The sequence below is a fragment of the Aegilops tauschii genome, chromosome 3, assembly GCF_002575655.3.
Source record: "Aegilops tauschii subsp. strangulata cultivar AL8/78 chromosome 3, Aet v6.0, whole genome shotgun sequence".
NCBI classification, from domain to species: domain Eukaryota; kingdom Viridiplantae; phylum Streptophyta; class Magnoliopsida; order Poales; family Poaceae; genus Aegilops; species Aegilops tauschii.
Window position 1 is genome coordinate 19,896,565 of NC_053037.3, and position 20,925 is coordinate 19,917,489.

Genomic DNA, 20,925 nt, shown 5'->3' on the forward strand with positions numbered 1-20,925 from the left:
AGTCAATTGCAAGAAACTACCACATTTGCGGCTAGGTTTGCAGAAAACCACCAAGTCACTAATGTGTTGCAAAAAATACCGTAAAATCTCTAATCTTATTGTAAAAAGCACTGATCGGGTGATTTGGTCCCTTTGATCGCTTTCTGACAAGTGAGGCCCGGCTGTCAAGAGCTGACTTGGCAAACTAATGTCATACACACCCCTGGATTTAAAAGTAAAAAGCAATCAACCCCCTTGCTCTCAATCCCCCTGCTCTCGATCCCGCTGGCTACCGTCACCGCCGCCGTGCCTTGCTCCAACCTGACGATGTCGCCGTCGATGTCCTGAGCCGCCGTGCCCAGATATGGCTTCGTCTGCGCGCAGCCGCCGCGGCGACATCCTCAGTAGAGAAGGATAGCAGCGGCACCCTCAGCTCCATGGCGGCGGGAGTGCTCGGCCCCGCGGCTGCTCGACGCCGTGCAAGCAGCGGCAGCAGCTCGACACCGCTCCTCCCTGGCTCGACGCCGTGCCCGAAGCAGCAGCTCAGAGCAGTTGGGGACGTCGTGCGGTGCACCACCATCAGGGGCTGGGCGACGGGGCTCCATGACGACATCCTCCTCCTCCTCGTGGCGTCCCCTCCCGTGCCCACCGAGGCGTCCCCGCTCCTTTCCCCCGCCATGGCCCCCTCCTCCGCGCACTCGTCGGCGCCGTCTCGTCCCTGCACTCCGCCACCGCGCCTGCCCCCGCCCCTGCCGCCGACAAGGAAAGAGACAACGACGATGTTGATTACAGCAGGAAGAAGGGCTAGGCCCTAGCAGGTTAGGGCAGCACCGACGGGTTAGGTGAGGTGGCCGGAGCCGGAGTCGGCGCCGGAGGAAGGTCAGTCGCGCAGGGGAGATGTGAGATGGGTCACGAGCTCAAGGGAGGGGGGGATGGGTGGGGGGTCTGATTGCTTTTTTATTTTTGATCCAGGGATGTGTATGTTATTTTTTTTGCCATGTCAGCACCTTACAATTGGGCCCCAGTTGTCAGAAAGCGATCAAAGGGACCAAATCACCCGATCAGTGCTTTTTGCAATAAGATTAGAGATTTTACGGTGTTTTTTGCAACGGATTAGTGACTTGGTGGTTTTCTGCAAACCTAGCCGTAAATGTGGTAGTTTCTTGCAATTGACTCTCTATTTGAGATTTTTTACGCTACATCATACTGCCGAATTTAAGGGGTAGTATTAAGCAGATCCAACGGTTAATATGGTTCAACGCTGAATTCAGATTGAGGGCAGCTTGGTAATTTCATATTAGGCTGCCCCACGACCTCGCCGCCTCCTATTTCACGGTCGTCGCTAGCCCCCACTGCGTCTCCTCGGCTCTGCCCCCGCCCTGCCCCCAAGCTCATGTTCATCGAGTTTGATGTTCAGGTCTACACACATGCAGCCGTTGCATCCACTCACGATTCAGCAGGAGAGATTAGTATTCCCAGACGGACGGGCCTCTGTAGCCAGGTGGGGTGAGAACACCGAGCTGGTCTACTTACACGTCGGCGCTGGCGCTTGACTGGTGGGAGTCGCGGCTCGACGTCGTCTTGGTCGACCCGCCTTGCTCCTGCGACGCGGCGCCACCCGACGGCATGGCAGAAATGTGACGGAAAACATCAAGTGCCCATCTTGGATCCTGCCCTCGCGGAGCTCTGCTCACCGCTACCGGCCAGCTTGTAATCACACTGTGAGTTGATGCAATAAAGAAAATCACAGGGACGATATGTGCTTGTGACCATCAACAAACGTCTCGCGTGCGTTTATGTGTTCTTGTTGCATACGATGCGTGATGTCATTGTGTATCCGGCCGGCGGCGAGTTTGCGAGCGAGGTTAGCTTTTTTACATCGATGTGCCGGGGCACATTCCAGCTTGGGGAACGAATCTAAGGCCGCCAGCTTCCTTTGTCCATAAGCATTGAAGAACCCAAAATGCCCTTAATCAGTAAATATACTACCCAAAACCAGGTGTAGTATTGATTCATTTGGACCCTTCAAACCATAGAAATGAACGGCCCAAATTGACTTGATGTACTGTAAAAGGTCTAATCTATTTCTCATTGCATATATATCAACCACCCAATTCATCACCAAATCTCCAACGTTTCCAGATGTACCCAACCAGTGGCGGAGACAAGCCTAGGGCAACTAGGGCTATAGCCCTAGGCTTAGTACCAAGATCCCCTGTAATTTCTTTCTACAAAGTTCTCAAAATTTCAAGAAATTGTCGTCCAAGCTTGCTCACCCCTAGGCGTAACTGGCTGCTAGTTTCGCCACTGTACCCAACCAGCTTGTTGCTGCTCCTATCTGTATGTTTGGCTTGCATCGCAGACATTAGTTCAGGCGTGCAAGCACAAGCAGCCTGCCAGCCTGAGCGATGCCGCAACCTGACCGTCTCATCCCCGTTCGGCATCGTCTCGGGGTTGGAGGAGAACAGGTGCGCCCAACTTGGGTTCCAGGTCCACTACATCGACGGTGTCCCATACCTCGGGTACTAAGAGGCTGAGTTCGGGTTCCAGATCCTCGACATCTTCTACAACAACGGTTCCTTGCTCGTCTGGGACGTCCACAAGCTCAGGGACTTCAATCTCTCTGGCGAGACAGGGTGTCATGTCCCGAAGGCCAACACGGCCACCAAAATTGGGCATCCGTTCTCAGTAAGCAACTTGAATCAGAACCCCATCTTCTACAACTGCACCAGGGCGCCGGCGGCCTGAGCGGGGCTGGTGGACACGGTGTGACGGAACAACACGTTTGTCCATGCGGGAGGGCGTTATAACGCGTCGGGCGTGATAGACGGCAGCTACGCTTTGGAGGGATGCAGCACCAACGCCGTGCCGGTGCTGGGGGGTGTCTGGAGAGGCGAACCCCAGCGACTACGAGGAGCTCATCAGCGATGGCTTCCTCCTGACATGGCAGCCGCCAAACTACCGTAGTGGTAAGCTCGCTCACCCTCGTTAGTCGTCAAATACTTCTCGGGAGCAACTAGGCGACGGGCAGTAGATAAGTTCCAAGGATTGGACGCATCGACGCGACTATTTTGCACACTTAGATGATCAAAATCGCCTGCCGTTGGCGTAGAATCCCCAGTTTCAAACAAGCTGGAGCACAGTATAAGATTTAATTAGAAATGACAATACATTTAAAATGAGATATGGATTCGCCCAACGAAAAGGTGAGAGATGTGAGACTTGTGACCGTCTGTGCACCGTCCTGGATTGGGCGGGCACTACCTGCGTCTCTAGCATTAGCCAGTCCTGCAGCGGAGTTCACGTGCCTCTGCACTGCAGTTCGCGTGCCTCTGCTAGTCTCAACCAAGCTGGAAACGATTAGTGATAAATGGATCCCTCCAAAGAAGAAAAGTGAGAGATGCCAGACCTGTCACCGTCTGTCATTGCTAGTGGCAAAATGGCACGATCCTTCCGATCTGTGAACTCCACACAAAAATATTTGACCAATGAAGATTTTCAAATCATGAGAAAGTAAAAGACAATGATACTTTGACCGTGGACGGTTGCGGCAATTGTTAGGCCGCGTGGGACTAGTATTTTTTTGTCTCAAGTCTTCCCTTGCCCCGTCAATTGGGATACTCAGAGAATACGCATGTTGGACGTACTATGACTGGCAAGGACTCCACTAAGCCAGTATATACTACTGTATATAGTATCACTCATTCTAAAGCACAGTATTCTCTCTTGTATCGTATTGTATCTCGCCACAACCCCCCTTCTTTTTTTTTGCTGCACCAAATTTCAAGCTTATTCTCTGATGGCTATGGCCTGCTGGCTCTTAGTTTTCGTCTGGGTTTGGTGGTTGCCATTCATGTTCGCCCGGGCTAAGGAGCTGCAATGGGAAGGCTGCTCGGCCAAGAGGTGCGGCAACCTCACCATCTCCGACCCATCCTGGCTCACTGACCTGGAGACAGGAAGATCGTGTGGTTCCTTGGATTTCGAGGTCAATTGCAATAACAGTATGCCAGTTCTCCAGAGCTCTGGATCCACTGGATTAAGTGGCTTCGCAATCAAGGACATCTTGTACGAAGAACGCAGTTTGCGTGTCGTTGATCTGTACAAAGAGGAAGACTTTGACGTCTCTAACGGCTGCAATCTCCCGAGATGGAACACCTCCCGCAAACTAGGACACCCGTTTAAGGTCAATCCCATCAACTTGAACCTCATCTTCTACAACTGCACGAAGACGGTGGCGCTTGTGGAGGCGAGATGCGTGAACACGAGCAACGCGTTTGTCCGCGCAGGAGTGCGCTCCGACATGACGGGGGGCTATGCCGGCTACGCTTTGGACGGCTGTGATGCTATTGTCGTGCCGGTTCCAGGCTCGTCGGGTGAAGGGAAGGCAAGTAACTACAAGCGTGTCATCAGCGATGGCTTCCTCCTGACATGGGATCCACCCCCTGCACGTAAGTTCTTCAGCCACCAAATCATCTTTTTTATGAAGTTCGTAACTAAGCTACTAGGACGCACAGTGCTAATTAATTTGCTGGATTTGCCGCATAATGGAACAAATCAATCAACCATGTTATTACTAATACTACTCACTAACCGAGGATAAGGCTGAAGTTGATCACGTGGCGGATGTTTGCCGCAGCCGGCCAGCCGTGGCGGATGTTGGCTCTTCTCGTTCTCTCGCGCTGATATTTATTTAGGCGGCTAGATGCATTCACCGTTGCAGATTTTTACAGTGAAAAGTTAAAACACACTTTATACTGTCGAAGATGTACCACGAAGGAAGTTTACCAGTCTGCTTTCTGTTCGAGGCCGATTCACGCGTGTACGGACTACACACACTGTTACCAGTCAAGTAGACCCAACTAACTCAACCATGGTCAACAAGTGCGTGCACCAGCTAGCAGTGATGGACACGATGAGCCTGATCGAGACGGGGCACAGAGGATGGAATTAGCGTGTGTGTTGACGATCGTTGCCCAGCCACAAAGCAGTCAAATGTTCCTGCAAACACAACTCGCTCACTGACTTGCCCTCTCCTCATATACATGTGCAGTTTCATGGACTCGGTGCCAAAAAATTGTTGACCAAAGTCCTGCTGGATGTTCCCATGGCTTGGGCCTCGCCTCTTCCTATCCTTTGTCATCATCTCCACGATGCCGACACTATTGCTTGCCGCAGATTGCGAACCCAAGCGATGCGGCAACGTGAGCATCTCAGCCCCGTTCGGGGTCGTCTCGGGTTCTGAGGAGAACAGGTGCGCCCAGCTCGGGTTCCAGGTCCACTGCTCCGACGGAGTCCCCTACCTCGGCTACTACGAGGCCGAGCACGGGCTACAGATCCTGGACATCTTCTACATCAACGGTTCCTTGCTAGTCTCTGACGTCCACAAACTCAGAGGCTTCAACCTCTCTGACAAGAATGGCTGCCATGTCCCGAAGGCAAACACGGCCGCCAAAATCGGGCATCCGTTCTCAATAAGCCCAGAATCAGAACCTCGTCTTCTACAACTGCACCAGGGCGCCGGTGGCTCGAGCAGGGCTGGTGGACACGGTGTGCCAGAACAACACGTTTGTCCGCGCGGGAGGGCGTTATAACGTGTCGGGCATGATAGACGGAGGCTACGCTTTGGAGGGATGCAGCGCCACCGTTGTGCCTGTGTTGGGGGCGTCTATGGAGATGAACGCCAGCGACTACGAGGAACTCATCAGCGATGGCTTCCTCCTGACATGGCAGCCGCCGAGTGCCGGTAGCGGTAAGCTCACTCACCCTCGCCACTCGTCAAATACTTCTTAGCAGCAAATAGGCGCCGGACAGTACTACCTCCGTACCAGTGCATAAGTCAGGTTACGAAAACCAAATAATCTTAAAACAATTAGGCGCGGTGCATTAACTTCCATCTCGTTTCTTGTTTCCTCACATGAATAAAGGAATCAACCAACAAAAAACGTGTGGCGTATATGTTTTTAATGACTTGAGACTACTCCCTCCGTCTTTAAAAGAATGTACTTCCCTTTGTTGGAAAGTCAAATTTTTTATGGTTGACCATATTTATGCAATAATTGACCAACATTTATGCCATCAAATTAGTATCATTAGATTCATGATAAAATATATTATGATCATATACATATTTGGTGTCACAAGCATTGATATATTTTTGCACGAACTCGGTCAAACTTTAGATAGTTTGACCCTCCAACAAAGTTAAAAGTACACTCTTTCAAGGACGGAGGGAGTATCTATAGCATGACGTGCAGTGGTCAGTTCATTGCATGCAATGATATTAATTAGCAAATAAATATAAAGTTCTCTCGTTTTTCCCTGCCTTGGTCCCGATGCATAACATAAGATAAGGTAGTACATAAATGCCCACGATTGGATGCTTCGACTCGACAATTTTGACCACTTATTAGATGATCAAAATAGTCTACAATAGGCGTATAGTCCCGAGTTTCAAACAAAGCTAGAGCAGAGCTGAAGATTTGATTAGGAATGACAATTACATTAAAAATGACTAGTGAGATATGGATTCCTCTAACGAAAAGATGAGAGATGTGAGACCTATCACCGTGTGTCATTGCGAGTGGCAATATGGCTCCGTATGTGCACCGTCCTGGATTGGGCAGGCACTGGCAATGGGGACTGCCCCACCTGCGTCTCTAGCAGCAGCCAGTGCCGGTACAGCAACGCGACCTTGGAGTTCACGTGCCTCTACCCCGATGGCATGCTGCGGTCACATATGCCGGTATGCCTCCAAATTAATTTCCATTATCCTAATAGATTCCACGACATCGAAATATAATGAAAAATGTGATAGTTATCTTCAAAGATCAATAGTACACCTGGTCAATCTTTAGTCCACGGGAGCAGTCACATCGCGTCTAACCCCCTGTGGCTGAGAGACTCTTATACCTCATTTTCGTTCGGCTGGACAATTTACTCTTTTGAAAACTCCATCTGCTGCTGAATAATCAACCTGCTGATTTACACAAAAAATTTGCTCACTTAGATGATCGAAATCCCCTGGCGCTCAAGTCCCTAGTTTCAACCAAGCTGGTGTATCACTTGAAAACATGGTTTGAAATGATATGCATTTAAAATGATAAGCGATAAATGAATTCACTTGGCTGCATGCATTTTTCCGATGCAGAGGCCAGGGGCAAGCTTCCTTTTCCAAAAATAAAATAAAAAATGGATTCCTGCAAAGAAGAGAAGTGAGAGATGCCAGATCTGTCGCCGTCTGTCATTGCTAGTGGCAAAATGGCACGATCCTTCCGACTGTGCACTCCACACACAAATATTCGACCAATCAAGATTTTGAAGTCATGAGAAAGTAAAAGATAATGATACTTTGACCGTGGAAGGTCTAGCAATTGCTAGGCCGTGTTTGACGGTGGAAGGTCCAGAAATTGTTGACCGACTCCTTATTACCTTCTCACAACTCATTTAATTTGCAAGAGCAAGCACCCTGCAAAAAAAAAAAGGGTTGCAAGAGCAAGCAGATGGATCAGTTTCATGTCTCTGCAGCTGCCTGTTCTGCTCAGCCATGCTTCTGCTCACTCCTCTCTGGCGCCACCATAAGCTCCCAAAAGACCACAACACCCTCGTTAGCCTCAACATCCTGCAAGCCGGCGGCGTGCGGTGGCCTCCGCATCGCGTACCCGTTATTGCTGGGCGGCACGCACCCGCCGCAGTGCGCCTACCGGGCCTTTCGGGTCACCTGCGACACCACTGGTAAGGCCTTCCTCGAGAACTAAGTACCGGATCCTGGACATCTCCTACGAGGAAAGATCGTTCCGAGTCACCAACGACGTCGAGCTCTCAAACGGCACCTGCGACATCGAGCTCCGAGTGAATGGCTCCTCCGACCTTGGCCTCGTGCCATTCAACATCAGCCCCACCAACCAGGAGCTCTTCTTCCTCCACGACTGCACCGACCTGCAGGCGCGGCCGCCGCTGCCTATGTGGGCGACAGTGAACTGGACGAATGATGGAACCAATGTGTCAACCACATTTAACTCATTTGCGTAGCTCGCCGGAGGGTTTAAGCCCGACAACGAATGGGCACTGGGGCAGGGAACTGCACGGTGTCGCTGATGTTAGTGCTGGGGTACCCGGGGGCGGCCGGGGCAAACTACCAGCGGCTGATGAAGGGTGGGTTTCTTCTTAATTACACGGCCGGCGACTGTGCAGCGTGCGAGGAGAGCGGTGGCGTTGCCGGATTAACACCGACTACGATATCTTCGAGTGCCACTTTGCCAATGTGGTGTCGAAGATCAGCTGTGGTGAGCTTCACACGTATCGTAGTCGTTACTCGTATCATAGTGGTTTGTAGCAAAAGAGAACACATCATGTGTCTAACTGCTATTTACTTCCTCCGTCCCAAAATAACTGACGTGGTTTTAGTTCAAATACACTATGAAAACTGTTTTGTACGATTTCAACAGAATGCATGGCACTGGTTTAGTTTTGTACCCTAAGTACTCTTCTGTTTTGGTGCAGTGAGGATCATGCTCGTATGACGGACATTTGCAGAAAATAATAATAAAGCACTCACACGTTCCTGCTTGAATGTTGCAATGTTCTTTTAATATTGAATATTGATATGTAATGATTATCTCTTCTTTCCGAAAAAAGACCAATGTAGTACTATTGGGTGACACCGTTTTTACTCATAAATGTTAGGTTATATTCCAGGTAGCAAGAAGCGATGGCACAAGATTATGCTAATAGGTATGCTAATTTTTGGCCATTTATGTATCAGTAGCTCTCTAATAGTGATTATCTATAATAAATAGGAACTTGTAAAGTTATCTGTCTTTAGTCATTGAAAATTGATTGGAAAATAAAAATTTGAAACAAGCAGCTCTAAGCTTGTGCATAATAACGAGGCCGATCAATTTATGGTATTTAGCTTGTTGGTAGTTTCGCCACCATGTACTCTTGCATAAAGAGAAATTTAAACTATTAATAGCCTGGAAATCATTATGACTGTATTATAACTTCTGGTTTACAGAAAGAAAATAACATATGCTTCCATCTCAGGTATGACATCAGCAGCTGCAACCTTTCTCTTTGCATGTCTTTATGTACTGATGTGGTGTAGAAAGGGGAAGAGGTTATGGTTTCTCCTTTTCGAGAAGACTAGCAGCAACACTGAAAAGAATTACGAGGCCATGATAGCGTCATATGGATCCCTAGCTCCGAAAAGATACATGTACTCAGAGATAATGAAGATAACGTCTTCTCACAATGACCAGCTTGGAAAAGGAGGTTATGGTGTCGTTTTCAAAGGAAGACTACATGATGGTCGTCTGGTTGCTGTGAAATTCTTGCATGACTGCAAAGGAAACGGGGATGAGTTTGTGAATGAAGTTATGAGCATTGGAAGGACCTCTCATGTTAATGTTGTTAGTCTATTTGGGTTTTGTTTGGAGGGATCAAAACGTGCTCTCATATATGAGTACATGCCCAACGGTTCCTTGGATAAGTACATTTATTCAGAGAAGCCCAAAGAAATTTTAGGATGGGAGAGGCTCTATGCAATAGCAATCGGGATTGCTCGTGGCCTCGAATACTTGCACCATAGTTGTAATACACGTATCGTCCATTTCGATATCAAGCCCCAAAATATCCTTCTAGACAAAGATTTTAGCCCGAAGATTGCTGATTTTGGTCTAGCTAAATTGTGTCATACAAAGGAGAGCAAGCTTTCAATGACTGGAGCTAGAGGAACAATTGGATTTATCGCTCCAGAAGTTCACTATCGAACCTTCGGGGTGGTTTCGACAAAGTCGGATGTTTATAGTTATGGAATGATGCTGCTGGAGATGGTTGGAGGTAGGAGAAACGTAAAATCAATTGTTGCAAAATCCAGTGAAAAGTATTTTCCAGATTGGATTTATGACCACTTTGCGCAAGATGAGGGATTACAAGCATGTGAAGTTACAAGAGAAATTGAGGAGATCGCGAGAAAGATGATCATAATAGGCTTGTGGTGCATACAAGTGTTACCTATCTATCGACCTACTATAACAAAAGTTCTAGAAATGTTTGAGAGAAGGTTAGATGATCTGGACATGCCGCCGAAGCAGAACTTCTATGAACTACTGTAAGATATTTCTCCCATATCTTTATTCCTTTGTTTTCCTATGTGATTAGTTTGTGCAATCATAACTTGACTACCCGCTTATCTCTCATTACAGTGAAAGCTCAGCTCAGAATTTGGATGTAAAAAGTTCAAGTTCTACCAAACCTGAAGAGATCAGTCTTGTGAATTAAAAAATCCTGCAACAATCGCCAACTCTTTGAGCAGATAGGCCTTGTGAATCAAAGAACCTACATTCATTGCCAACACTGTGAGAAGGTGGCCTGTACTACTGTACATTCAGAAACTGAATTCGGCATTGTACTTGTAGTAGAATATACTAGATGAAACCCCGTGCGTTGCTGCGGGACATTTCGAATTTGCCCTAAAGTCAACATTGGGTCGTGATTGCAATAAAGTAGACAACATGCTCCTATATTAGTGGAAGCATGGGAGACATAAGAACTCAAACAACATATGTATGAAATCTCACACATGAATTGTTTTCGTGTGGAAATTTTTATATCCAACAAATGACTCGGAGGGAAACACTAATTAGGTCGTCGGTCTAACCCATACCTCCAGAGAAACTACTCAAGGATCATTTGACTTACCTCAAGATAACTCAACAGTTTCATTTTGTATGTTGGATTGCACATTGTGAATACTTGTGAACTTTATTTCCTACAACATAATAGTAATTTTCTGCAAAACAATGTTGACAGAACGATGCAAGGAGTGAATACCTTATATTGCAACTTAGGTTATCCTCCATATCAAAAGTAAGATTCAATCTAAGAGAGGCTGGAAAGAAACATAATTGCTCAAGTGAAACATCATTGGATATTACTGGACACTCGAAATAAAACTTACAACATAATTGAAGATGATCTCTCAAAACAATTTAAATAACGTAAGCCCGGGCATCTCAGATCTCATGTGCATTCAGTGCAACACTGCCACCATAATAATTTCTCCCATTTAAAATGTTGATCTTTCCAAATGGTGATGCTTTGTTGCACAAAGTGATAAAAAAAAAAGTTCAGCTAGGGGTGAAAATTCCATACCAGAGTAACAATGGACTTAGAAACCCAATATCTTGGCCTCAGTTAACTGAGATATCTCGAACTGGTGCAGAGCATGAGAACTTCCATCTTCACTTATAACCTTGAATAAATAATGAAAAAACAGAGGCTATTTTGATGCATACAAAATATCCATGGAGATGCATTTTCCTATTTGACCTTCCATCTTAGCAGGCATGAAAGAATCACACCATTTTTTTTTGTAATTAATGAACCACAACTCGAAACAGTTACACAAAGCAGAAAGAAATTACGATGCAAAAACAAATGTGTGAACTCTAGAGTAGACACACATCACGGCGCATGTAACGCAGCAGGTCATGCGCATGCGGTGAACATCGACAACAGCAGGGCACGGCGCCACGGGCAGCACGGCCAGCAGCAACAACAGGGCATGACCGGGAGCAGCAGCGCACGGCCACCACAACCACATGCTCGTACATGGCCAAGCAGCAGTAGGAAACGGCCAGCCACGTCCGCATGCACGGCCAGCACCAGCAGTAGGGCACGCCCATCTCGTCGTCGGCGCCCGCGCAAGCCGCCCAGCTCGTCGCAACATCCGCGCCGCTGGCGCTCGCGCATGTCGTCCACCTTGCCGCTGGCGCTCGCGCATGTCGCGGGCGGTAATGGTTGGCCCGGTCCTCTCGGTCGTCTAAAATCCATTTACCGGCGGACATGACCAACGGTAATGGTTGGCCCGGTCCTCTCGGTCGTCTAAAATCCATTTACCGGCGGACATGACCGACGGTAATGGTTGGCCCGGTCCTCTCGGTCGTCTAAAATCCATTTACCGGCGGACATGACCGACGGTAATGGTTGGCCCGGTCCTCTCGGTCGTCTAAAATCCATTTACCGGCGGACATGACCGACGGTAATGGTTGGCCCGGTCCTCTGGGTCGTCTAAAATCCATTTACCGGCGGACATGACCGACGGTAATGGTTGGCCCGGTCCTCTGGGTCGTCTAAAATCCATTTACCGGCGGACATGACCGACGGTGTCCACCCTAGGCGGAAGAACGGAGCCATGTCGAGGCAGCTACACCCAGCATATACATTGACGACCATGTGGACGGTAACGTCGGACAATTAGATAGCTTTTACCTCCAGAGCCTCGGATAACAGATCCGATGAGGAAATAAGAGAAAAATCTGATTGAAGATCAAATGTACTCTATTGAATAGAACAACATAAATTGTTGGAGAAGCTTACACTTGTATGATGAACCTCGGATGAATGACACGAATACGAATATGCTCCTCCTACTCATAAACCTCGAACATAGAGCATGTGACGGATCTGTTCATTTTCATTCTCAGAGATGTTGAAAAACTGAAAGCAATCAGGCAACAAAATTTCTCTCAGAATTTTGTACGAACATACTGGAATATTTAGGAATGAGCAGAGAGAGGGAGAGAGAAAGAGAGAGGGAGAGAGAAAGAGAGAGGAAGAAGACTCAACATGAGGAAGAAGAGAAGATTGAAGATGACAGGGCAGCCGGAGAAAATGTTTGTTCATGTGCAATGAGGAGATATAATGCGAGGGCTGGCCATGGATGGATATCTGTAGGTAGTGGAAAAGCTGATCTTGTTATGTGGAAAGAGAAAGGTTGTTCGGCTCTTACTGTTGGAAACGGAACCACTAATGGCTGTTACTCTTGGCTGACCCTTGAGGCTGTTCGTTTCTGCTTGCGCATGCATTCAAGGAAGCTGCTGATGTGGCATGTACGCCGAGATGGAGTAGCTGCATGTTGTGATAAATCAATGTAGTGGGGATCATCTACTTTAAATAATGACGTGGCACATCGCTGATGTGGATAGTGCGCATGCTGAGAGAATAGGGGAAAGTGGGAAACAACTTCTTAAGAATGGTAGATTCCATGTATGCATGACCTAGAGTCAAGAGCAACCGCATGATAGCTTCCTCAGTTACCGACCACAGAAGGAATACGATTTATTCTGATGTGTTTTGTGTTTCAACTGCTAAAAGGCATCGGATGTAGACATCTACCAAGACCTTTTTGGCTGTAAATTTTTCCCAAAACTTAATACTCGCGATTTGGGCTCGAACTACAGCCGAGTGAATTGTAGAAAACATCGACATTGAAGCACAGTCTTGCAGAAATCACAAGTCTACAGTTTTGTGCCCAAAAACACTAATTCCCGGGCTAATTTTTTGCAAAAAAACACTAGTCGATGATTTTGGCCATTTTAATGATGAATATGACAGGTGGGCCCCGCATTTGCTTGCATGGCGTAACGGTTCGTGATAGACGACGTTAGACGGGGGATATATAGATATACGAAACGGTCCCTGTAATTTTACCAAGAGGCCCTTCAATAAAAAAATAAAAAAGCAATCAAGTCCGGGATCTTGTCGCCGGCGAGCAGAACAGCAGTACGCCAGCCATGGTCTTGTCGCCGGCGAGGGGAGGAGGGTGGAGCGGGTGCTGTCGGGATCTGGATGGTCGCGGCCCTGCAGGCCACCAGGTCCGACGCAGCGCTTCGGGACAGCCTAGCCCCTTGCGAACTCGGGAGGAGCAGCAGCCGCACCAGCCGTGCATGGGCAGTAGCGGCGCCGGCGCTGGCCCTGTGGGCATCCGGCGGGTCAGCTCCGAGTGATGGAGGCCTACGTGCGTAGGGGCAGCAGCGGCGTCGGCCGCGACGGGCACGAGCAGCAGCCGCGTCGGCCGCGCGGCGGCCCCGGCCATGCGGGCATGCTGCTGGTCAGCCCGGAGCTCGAAGTGGTGGAGGCCGAGGTGCGCACGAGCAGCAACCACGCCGGGCCGGCGCCAGCACGAGCAGCAGACGTGCCGGCCGCGCACGGGCGCGAGCTGCACCGGCGCCGGTCATGCGGGCTTGCGGCGGGTCAGCTCGAAGCTCGGAGCGGTGGAGGGCTTGGGGAGGCGGCTCGGCGAGGGAGGGGCGGCGCCGGCGGGGGGCAGACGGCGCCGGGAGGGAGGGGCAGCTCCAGGAGGACACGGCGGAGGCGGCCCCTGTGCCCAGGGCTGTTTTTTTATTTTTTGAAGAAGGGAGGTAGTTTTTGGTAAAAGAAAATCAGTAACAACGTCCAGCATGAACAGTTATGCCACATCATTATTTGTGGGCCCTACCTGTCATAATCGTCATCAAATGAGCCAAATCCGGCAACTAGTGTTTTTTGTAAAAAATTAGCCTCAGAATTAGTGATTTTTGGCACAAACCAGTAGAAGTGTGGTTCCTACAACCCTAGCCTTCAATGTCGATGTTTTCTGCAATTCACTCATTACAGCCCCTAAATTTCAATATTCCGATGTATATCCATCTAAACATTGTTACAATATATGTCGATTCATATATTCATAGCAAGCAGATTAAACGTTGAAGAGGAAAGCACATACTTACTTGGTCCTCTCCGTAGATTGTAAGTAGCGCCGTGCTTTTTCTTGCAGCGCACACAACCTATCCGGCTACCACCGCCCAACTCGGCGAGCGTATTCCTCTCTCCATCCGCCGGCGAGCTGAGGGTTTGCACCGCTTCTCAAGCAACATCGCTTCAATGGCCCCTAGTTTGCTGTTGTAGCCACCTTTGATGCTGAGTGGGTCAGTGGTGGAGGACTAGGCTAGCGGTTGGTTGGCGATTCGCCCGTTCGCCGTTCACGCAATAGGAGACGTCAGGGTGAAAGGGCAGGCTCTTCACGGCGCGGGTCACGACAGCAGTCGCACGCCGCAGCTGCGCCGACAAGCGGACGAGCACAGTCGGGGATGACGCGAGGATCGATAGGGGGCACATACTGCCGGCCAGTGGCGGCGCAAGTTCCTGCTAGACCAAACAGACTCATCGGATGAAGTAATAAATGGGGAATGATTTCTGACAACGACATGGCAAGTTGCGTACGACTCAGGAAGCAACCTGGTGGCAGTCTGTTTTCGCAGCTCAATTCTGCCTTTTCCTCTATTGTTTTTTGGAAGATCATTTTCCTCTCCAATTTTGATAATTTTTCCTTTCAAAAAGAAAGGTTCAACCGCCAAAACTCTGGTCTGCAGATGCACAAATGCATGCCATAAAACTTGATGCAAAGTAACGATAGTAGAATCATGAGATGGATAACGATACTAGAATCATGTCAAGATATGAAATAAACACCTACAACTATATATGTTGCCCTCTATAAGCCTCCTTCAAAATAGATAATAGTGGTTTTATTATCTTGTCCAGCTTGAGACGACGGGATACCAATTTCATCCGTGACAACGAGGTCCAACCAATGGACGTTGGGACAACTGTACAAAGACAACTCGTCCAATGAGTTAAGAATGCAAGTTTACCGCTACATGTCTGGCTAGAAAAAACAAGATCACAAATTTGTCACCCCCGCCATGAAGTGGTGTTCTAGTTACCATATTTGCGATGTGTCTTCCAAAGGCGAGTCACCTTGTACTCTAACAACTCAAGCCTAGATCAAAGATCAGACTCAATTGGTAATCCTCCACTTCACGAGAGAAGCCTCCACTCATCAATAGAAGGAAAGGGGCCGTGATCCACTGATCCAGATGTTATTATGGGCAGACCATTGACATGACTATAGACAAGAGTGCTTGAGCCTCGTCGACGCATCAGCACTACACGACCACTCATGTCTGATCGAGCCAACTAGTTGACCGCTTCACAAGGAGGGAATGGTGCCACAAGAAGTTATGATGGGTTGTCTCCCGCCTTAAACCGCCGCCACGTCGTCAGGAAGATCATCATGCCACACATCTACTAGTTGTCTCCAAAAGAGCTTGAGTCAGACATGCCTAGGCCACACAACAAAATTGCATTATAACACACCACAGTGCGTGCATGTCGAGTCGGGCAATGCGATCCAGCATCGAGGTAGAGGTTGCCGCCACACCTCCCTGCCCGGGGCCTCGTCAGCCTGCAGCGCCAGTTGCCCGTGTGTGGGAGTCCGCTGTGACTATCCAGACACCAAGGCCTCCATCGCTGTCATAACAAGGAAGCTATGCCTTTCAGTGCTAACAAGAGGAGGAGGCAACTGGCTGCGGCATGGATCGCCACCCGACTCGCCCTAGAGCAATGCGGCCATTCAAGGCCGGCCGTTAGGTGGTGTTTAATTAGATGGGATGCGTGACAAAACAAATGTTACCGAACCTCTCCAATTTTGATTGAAGTCAATCGTAACGACCCACCTACAATTGCAATTCTCGATCTCCGGGCAAAGCTTCCTGCTGCACCCCGGGACGGCGGCGGCGGTGCCAGCCGTGGTGACCTGCGCGCCCAAGGCGTGCACGTCACCATCGACTAGTTCGGCGGCCTAGCAAGAGCCAGACCGTACTTCGTGGTGACGGGAGCATACATGCATCTGCCCGGCAGTTCACGGCACTAAGACTGAGACTATTCAAGACCATTCCACAATATCGACATGTCTGAAATGTCCTGCACCCACTAACTAATAATTTTGTCCAGTGCCTTTCCTCGCCCCGTCAATTGGTAATCAAGAAATTCGAATGCATGGACGTATGACGACTGCCAATGACTCCATTGCTCCGTCCATATAGTACCATTCATTCTTGACTGCCAATGAAGATCACCAATTCCGTCTGACCCTTTGTTTGTTGCTGCAACAAATTTACAAGGCTTATTCTCCTATGGCTACGGGCTGCTGGTTCTTGGCCTTCTTCTGGGTCTGGTCGCTGCTACTGGTGCTTATTCTGGCGGCTGAGGAGCAGCAAGTGGATGGCTGCTCGGCGAACAGCTGCGGCAATCTCACCATCTCCTACCCATTCTGGCTCCCCGACATGGAGACTACAAGATCGTGTGGTCCCTTGGATTTTGAACTCAGTTGCATCGACGGCAGTGCTCTAGTTCTACGGAGCTCTGGATTCAACGGCTTTACAATTCAAGATGGCAATGGGGCCCCGAAACCCGTGTCCCCGCGGGTTTTTACCCTATTAGGGGACGGGGATGGGCGTCTTTTCATCCCCGCGGGGCTGTTGTTGGGCACATTATACAACCCGACACGTTTCGTGGGTTTGCACCCGTTTCGGTAGTCCCCGAACCCGAAACCCGGCAAACCCGGCAAAATACATTTTTTTACCAAGCACTGATCCGGTGCGGCCCAACCCAAAGCTACCGAGCCTGAGCGACCGGGTCCCCCACCCCCAATGTCGAAGGCCAAATCATCTTTGTTGCTGAAATGTGGTATCATGCTGCTCAAATACACTCTATATAGCTGTTGAACCATCTACTATTGTTTTTTGTTGAAATTTGCTCAAGTTATGCTGCTGAAATGTGCTTGTGTTTGTTGCTGAAATGTTATTCTTTGTCGCCACTATGTTTGTTTAAATATTTTCATTTTCTCATGGGTTCCCCGATGGGTTTAGGGACGGGTGGAAAACTAGCCCCTCACACGGTGATGGGGATGGGGACGGGTTTACGATTTTCTCGTGGGGATGGGTTTGGGAAGGCAAACTCCGATGGGTTTCGTCCCCGTTGCCATCTTGATTTACAATCATGGACATCTCCTACGAGGAACGCAGTATGCATGTCGTTGATGTACAGATAGAAGAAGACTTGAACGTCTCGAAGAGCTGCCATTTCCCGAGATGGAACACCTCCGCAAAACTGGCACCTCCGTTTAAGGTCAACCCAGCCAACCTGAACCTCATCTTCTATAACTGCACCAAGACGATGGCGCATCAGGGCCGGGCGCTGGCGGAGATGAGATGTGTGAACACAAGTAACACGTTTGTTCGCTCGGGAGTGCCTTACGATGCAATCGGGGACTACACCGGCTATGCTTTGGAGGGCTGTGATGCTATCGTCATGCCCGTGATGGGCTCGTCTGGTGAGGCGAACGGGAGCGACTACGAGTGGCTCATCAGCGATGGCTTCATCTTGACATGGGATCTCCTTCCTCTCCCCTACTCCTGCACCTGCACGTAAGTTCACCTGCCAAATTATCTTTAAACAATGCTTTGCAGTAAAGTTCAATCGTCAAAAAATCCTCTTGACATGGGAGAGTAGAGGACACCTGCTGGTGGTAATATCACTCGTCAAATTGTTTTTCTTTTCTATCAAACTTACTTATCGTTTTGAGAAGAGCGTCTTTAATGAGCAACTTCTATAAGCTTCTTAGCTTTAGGAGTCAAATCATGATCTTCTTTTTCTTCTCCCTCATCCCCTCTCTTTGCTTTCAAGCGTTGAATTGTTGTCCACGGTATAGCTCAATCAGGACTAATTACAGCCCCCCTCGCATGCACTGGGAGTACCTATGTAACTCTGATACTCTTAAAAGAAAGGACACCAATTTAGGTGCCTTTTGTTGTTTCGAGTTTGAGATCAGGAATGCGCTTCCCTCTTGGATCTATCATGTGTCTGCGAGTTTCCAAAGAACATGTTCTAGATTTAATCCACAGCACTATAATGTACCGATGGCCGCTGGGTGTGCTTGTCCTGCCTAAAAGAAGTCATGGCATACAAATAAACTGCCATTGGCAAAATAATAAATTTTTCATGTCCGCGATACATACATACCATCCACGGTCTAAAAAAACTTGAAGTTTTCTCGTGTGGCTAATAAACTAATGGCAAAAAATAGAGAAAAAAACATAGTGCAAGCAGGCATGGCAAAAACAATGGTATGGCAGAAGTTTTGGTACAAAGAAATTTGAAAATATTAATGTGACATTGAACAAATCACATGACATATTCAATGACATGATGGTGAAAAAAATATGGACCAGTAGTTTAGCATGGCAACAAACTTCCAAAAATGCCATCGCAAAACACTTGGCATTACACTTTTTAAAGTTCATGATAATTATACTTTTATTGGAAGCAATACGGATTCTACATGCCAAAAAATATGTTATATTCATGGCAAATTCTAGTTTTTGTGGATACTATGCCAAAATTGCCATGATCCATTATAAAAATTCCATGGTAGATAGAATGGAATAAAAATTGCCATGCTACAATAACTAAATTTCCATGATGTGTGAAGTAGATTTGCCATGATGTGAGAACAAAAATAGTCATGAGAGAATAAATATTTTTAAACAATTTGAATTTTTTTTTTGAAAGATGCCATATAGTCATGAAGGCCATGCCGCCGGAGGCCACCAACATGGGGTAGAAGAAGATAAGATGAGGGGAACGAGTATGTGGGTGACAGGATGAGGGGAGGCGTTCAGGAGGAATCGTGAAAGATCCAAAAGCTGACGAGGCAAAAAACATGCTCCGTGATTCGTGCAGAGATCTAACGTCCCAAAAAGCATTCGGGCCGATATCTTGAAAAACTGGTCGTTCGGGTGTTATCGTTTCCGAAAAAATAACTATGGGCGGTCACATCATTGGTCCCCTGGATATCTTAGAAATGTTGATTACTCGACCAGTCAAAGTCTTTTGAAGAACAGTCAAAGTCTTTTCGTCCTCCCACGACGTGTGGATTTACTAGCACTGCCCATATAGGCTACCATTCATTCTCTGACTAGTGTTCTCTCTTAGATCAATCTCCCCACAGCCTTACACCTACAGATTCCAATTCCTACGCCGCTATGCATGGCTGGTTCATGATCTTTGTCTGGGCCTGGTGTCTACCGCTGATGCTTGCGGTAACGGCGGCTGACGAGCAGCAAGGGAGTGGCTGCTCGGTCAGGTGCGGCAACGTCGCCGTCTCCGACCCATTTTGGCTCACTGATTAGGAGACGGGAAGATCATGTGGTTCGCCTGGACCCCCGGACTTCGAGCTGACATGCTTGAACAATGGTTATCCTGTTCTACGGAGCTTTGTGCCCTTCATGCCCGGCTTTTCAATCTCCAACATCTCGTACGGAGAACGCAGCTTACACGTCGTTGATTTGGAACACATGCCTGCCGATCTGGAACTATTGCACGACGCCTCCAACATATGCCTGCCGATCTGGAACACATGCCTGTCGTACGTTTCGGATTGACCCCATCAACCAGAACGTCATCTTCTATAACTGCACGGAGGAGGCCGCGGCGGCGGCTACGGCACGCCGGGAAAAAGAGCTGGTGCATGAGACGAATATGAGGTGCGTGAATGCGAGCAATGCGTTTGTTCGCGCGGGGGTGCGTTAGAGCATCTCTAATAGGCGCACAAAAATTTTGCGCCCTAAATAATTTTAGCGCGCCACTGTAGCACAAATTTGCAGTCTTTGATAGCGTTTTTCAATGCGCGTCCAACCCTTTTTTGTGCGCGCACTGTTTTACAGCTTCTGTTGGAGCTGTCCGGCACCCAAAAACTCAGATTTTTGCACGCGTCCCAGTTTTTGAGCGCCTGTTGAAGATGCTCTTACGACACCATCGGGAACTACTCTGGCTATGCTTTGGAGGGCTGCAATTCTATCGTCGTGCCGATGCATGGCTCGTCCGCAGGCGAGACATTCACAAATCCGACCGACTACGAGCAGCTCATCAAAGATGGCTTCCTCTTGACATGGGATCCGCCACAACCTCTCACGACGCATGTACCTGCAGGTAAGTTCACCCACCGAATCATCTCTTAATCTAAGTTGGTAGCTAAGCTAGGACGTGTGGTGCCTTTATTTGGATAGCTCGTACCGAACCAAGCAAACCAATCATGTCACTCCCTTGTTACTGGTAATAGCTAAAACCAACAGGTGCACATGATTTGCATTAGTAGTACTAACAAGCTATCATGTCAAGAAACTTGAATTACCAATTCTTAGACCTAAAACGCTGAAAGAGAAATATAGGACAGGAACCTACCACAGCGCTGCTGTCTGCGAGCACACACGTTCAGATCCTTGG

The 20,925-nt window shown here is 48.4% G+C and overlaps 2 protein-coding genes and 2 pseudogenes across 2 annotated transcripts; all 4 read left to right on the plus strand.

Annotated features, from left to right (window-relative positions):
- The first annotated feature begins 3,591 nt into the window (after window positions 1-3,591).
- On the plus strand, window positions 3,592-11,127 carry LOC109768895 (LEAF RUST 10 DISEASE-RESISTANCE LOCUS RECEPTOR-LIKE PROTEIN KINASE-like 2.5; annotated as a pseudogene).
- Window positions 3,785-4,662, plus strand: LOC141042624 (uncharacterized). Its single transcript, XM_073511472.1, has 2 exons — window positions 3,785-4,427; window positions 4,616-4,662. The coding sequence occupies exons 1-2, from the start codon at window positions 3,785-3,787 to the stop codon at window positions 4,660-4,662; spliced, it is 690 nt and encodes a 229-aa protein (XP_073367573.1).
- Window positions 6,595-9,015, plus strand: LOC123493463 (LEAF RUST 10 DISEASE-RESISTANCE LOCUS RECEPTOR-LIKE PROTEIN KINASE-like 1.2; annotated as a pseudogene).
- Window positions 11,128-17,640: 6,513 nt separating the features above from the next.
- Window positions 17,641-18,072, plus strand: LOC141042625 (uncharacterized). Its single transcript, XM_073511473.1, has one exon. It carries the CDS (start codon window positions 17,641-17,643, stop codon window positions 18,070-18,072), a length of 432 nt encoding a protein of 143 aa, XP_073367574.1.
- The last annotated feature ends 2,853 nt before the right edge of the window (window positions 18,073-20,925 follow it).

Excerpts from the sequence above, each read along its gene's own strand:
- LOC141042624 (XM_073511472.1), top strand. The coding sequence starts at position 3,785 with ATGGCCTGCTGGCTCTTAGTTTTCGTCTGGGTTTGGTGGTTGCCATTC. Across the intron at positions 4,428-4,615 it reads ATGGGATCCACCCCCTGCAC|CCGGCCAGCCGTGGCGGATG; the intron begins GTAAGTTCTTCA and ends TGTTTGCCGCAG.
- LOC141042625 (XM_073511473.1), top strand. The coding sequence starts at position 17,641 with ATGGACATCTCCTACGAGGAACGCAGTATGCATGTCGTTGATGTACAG.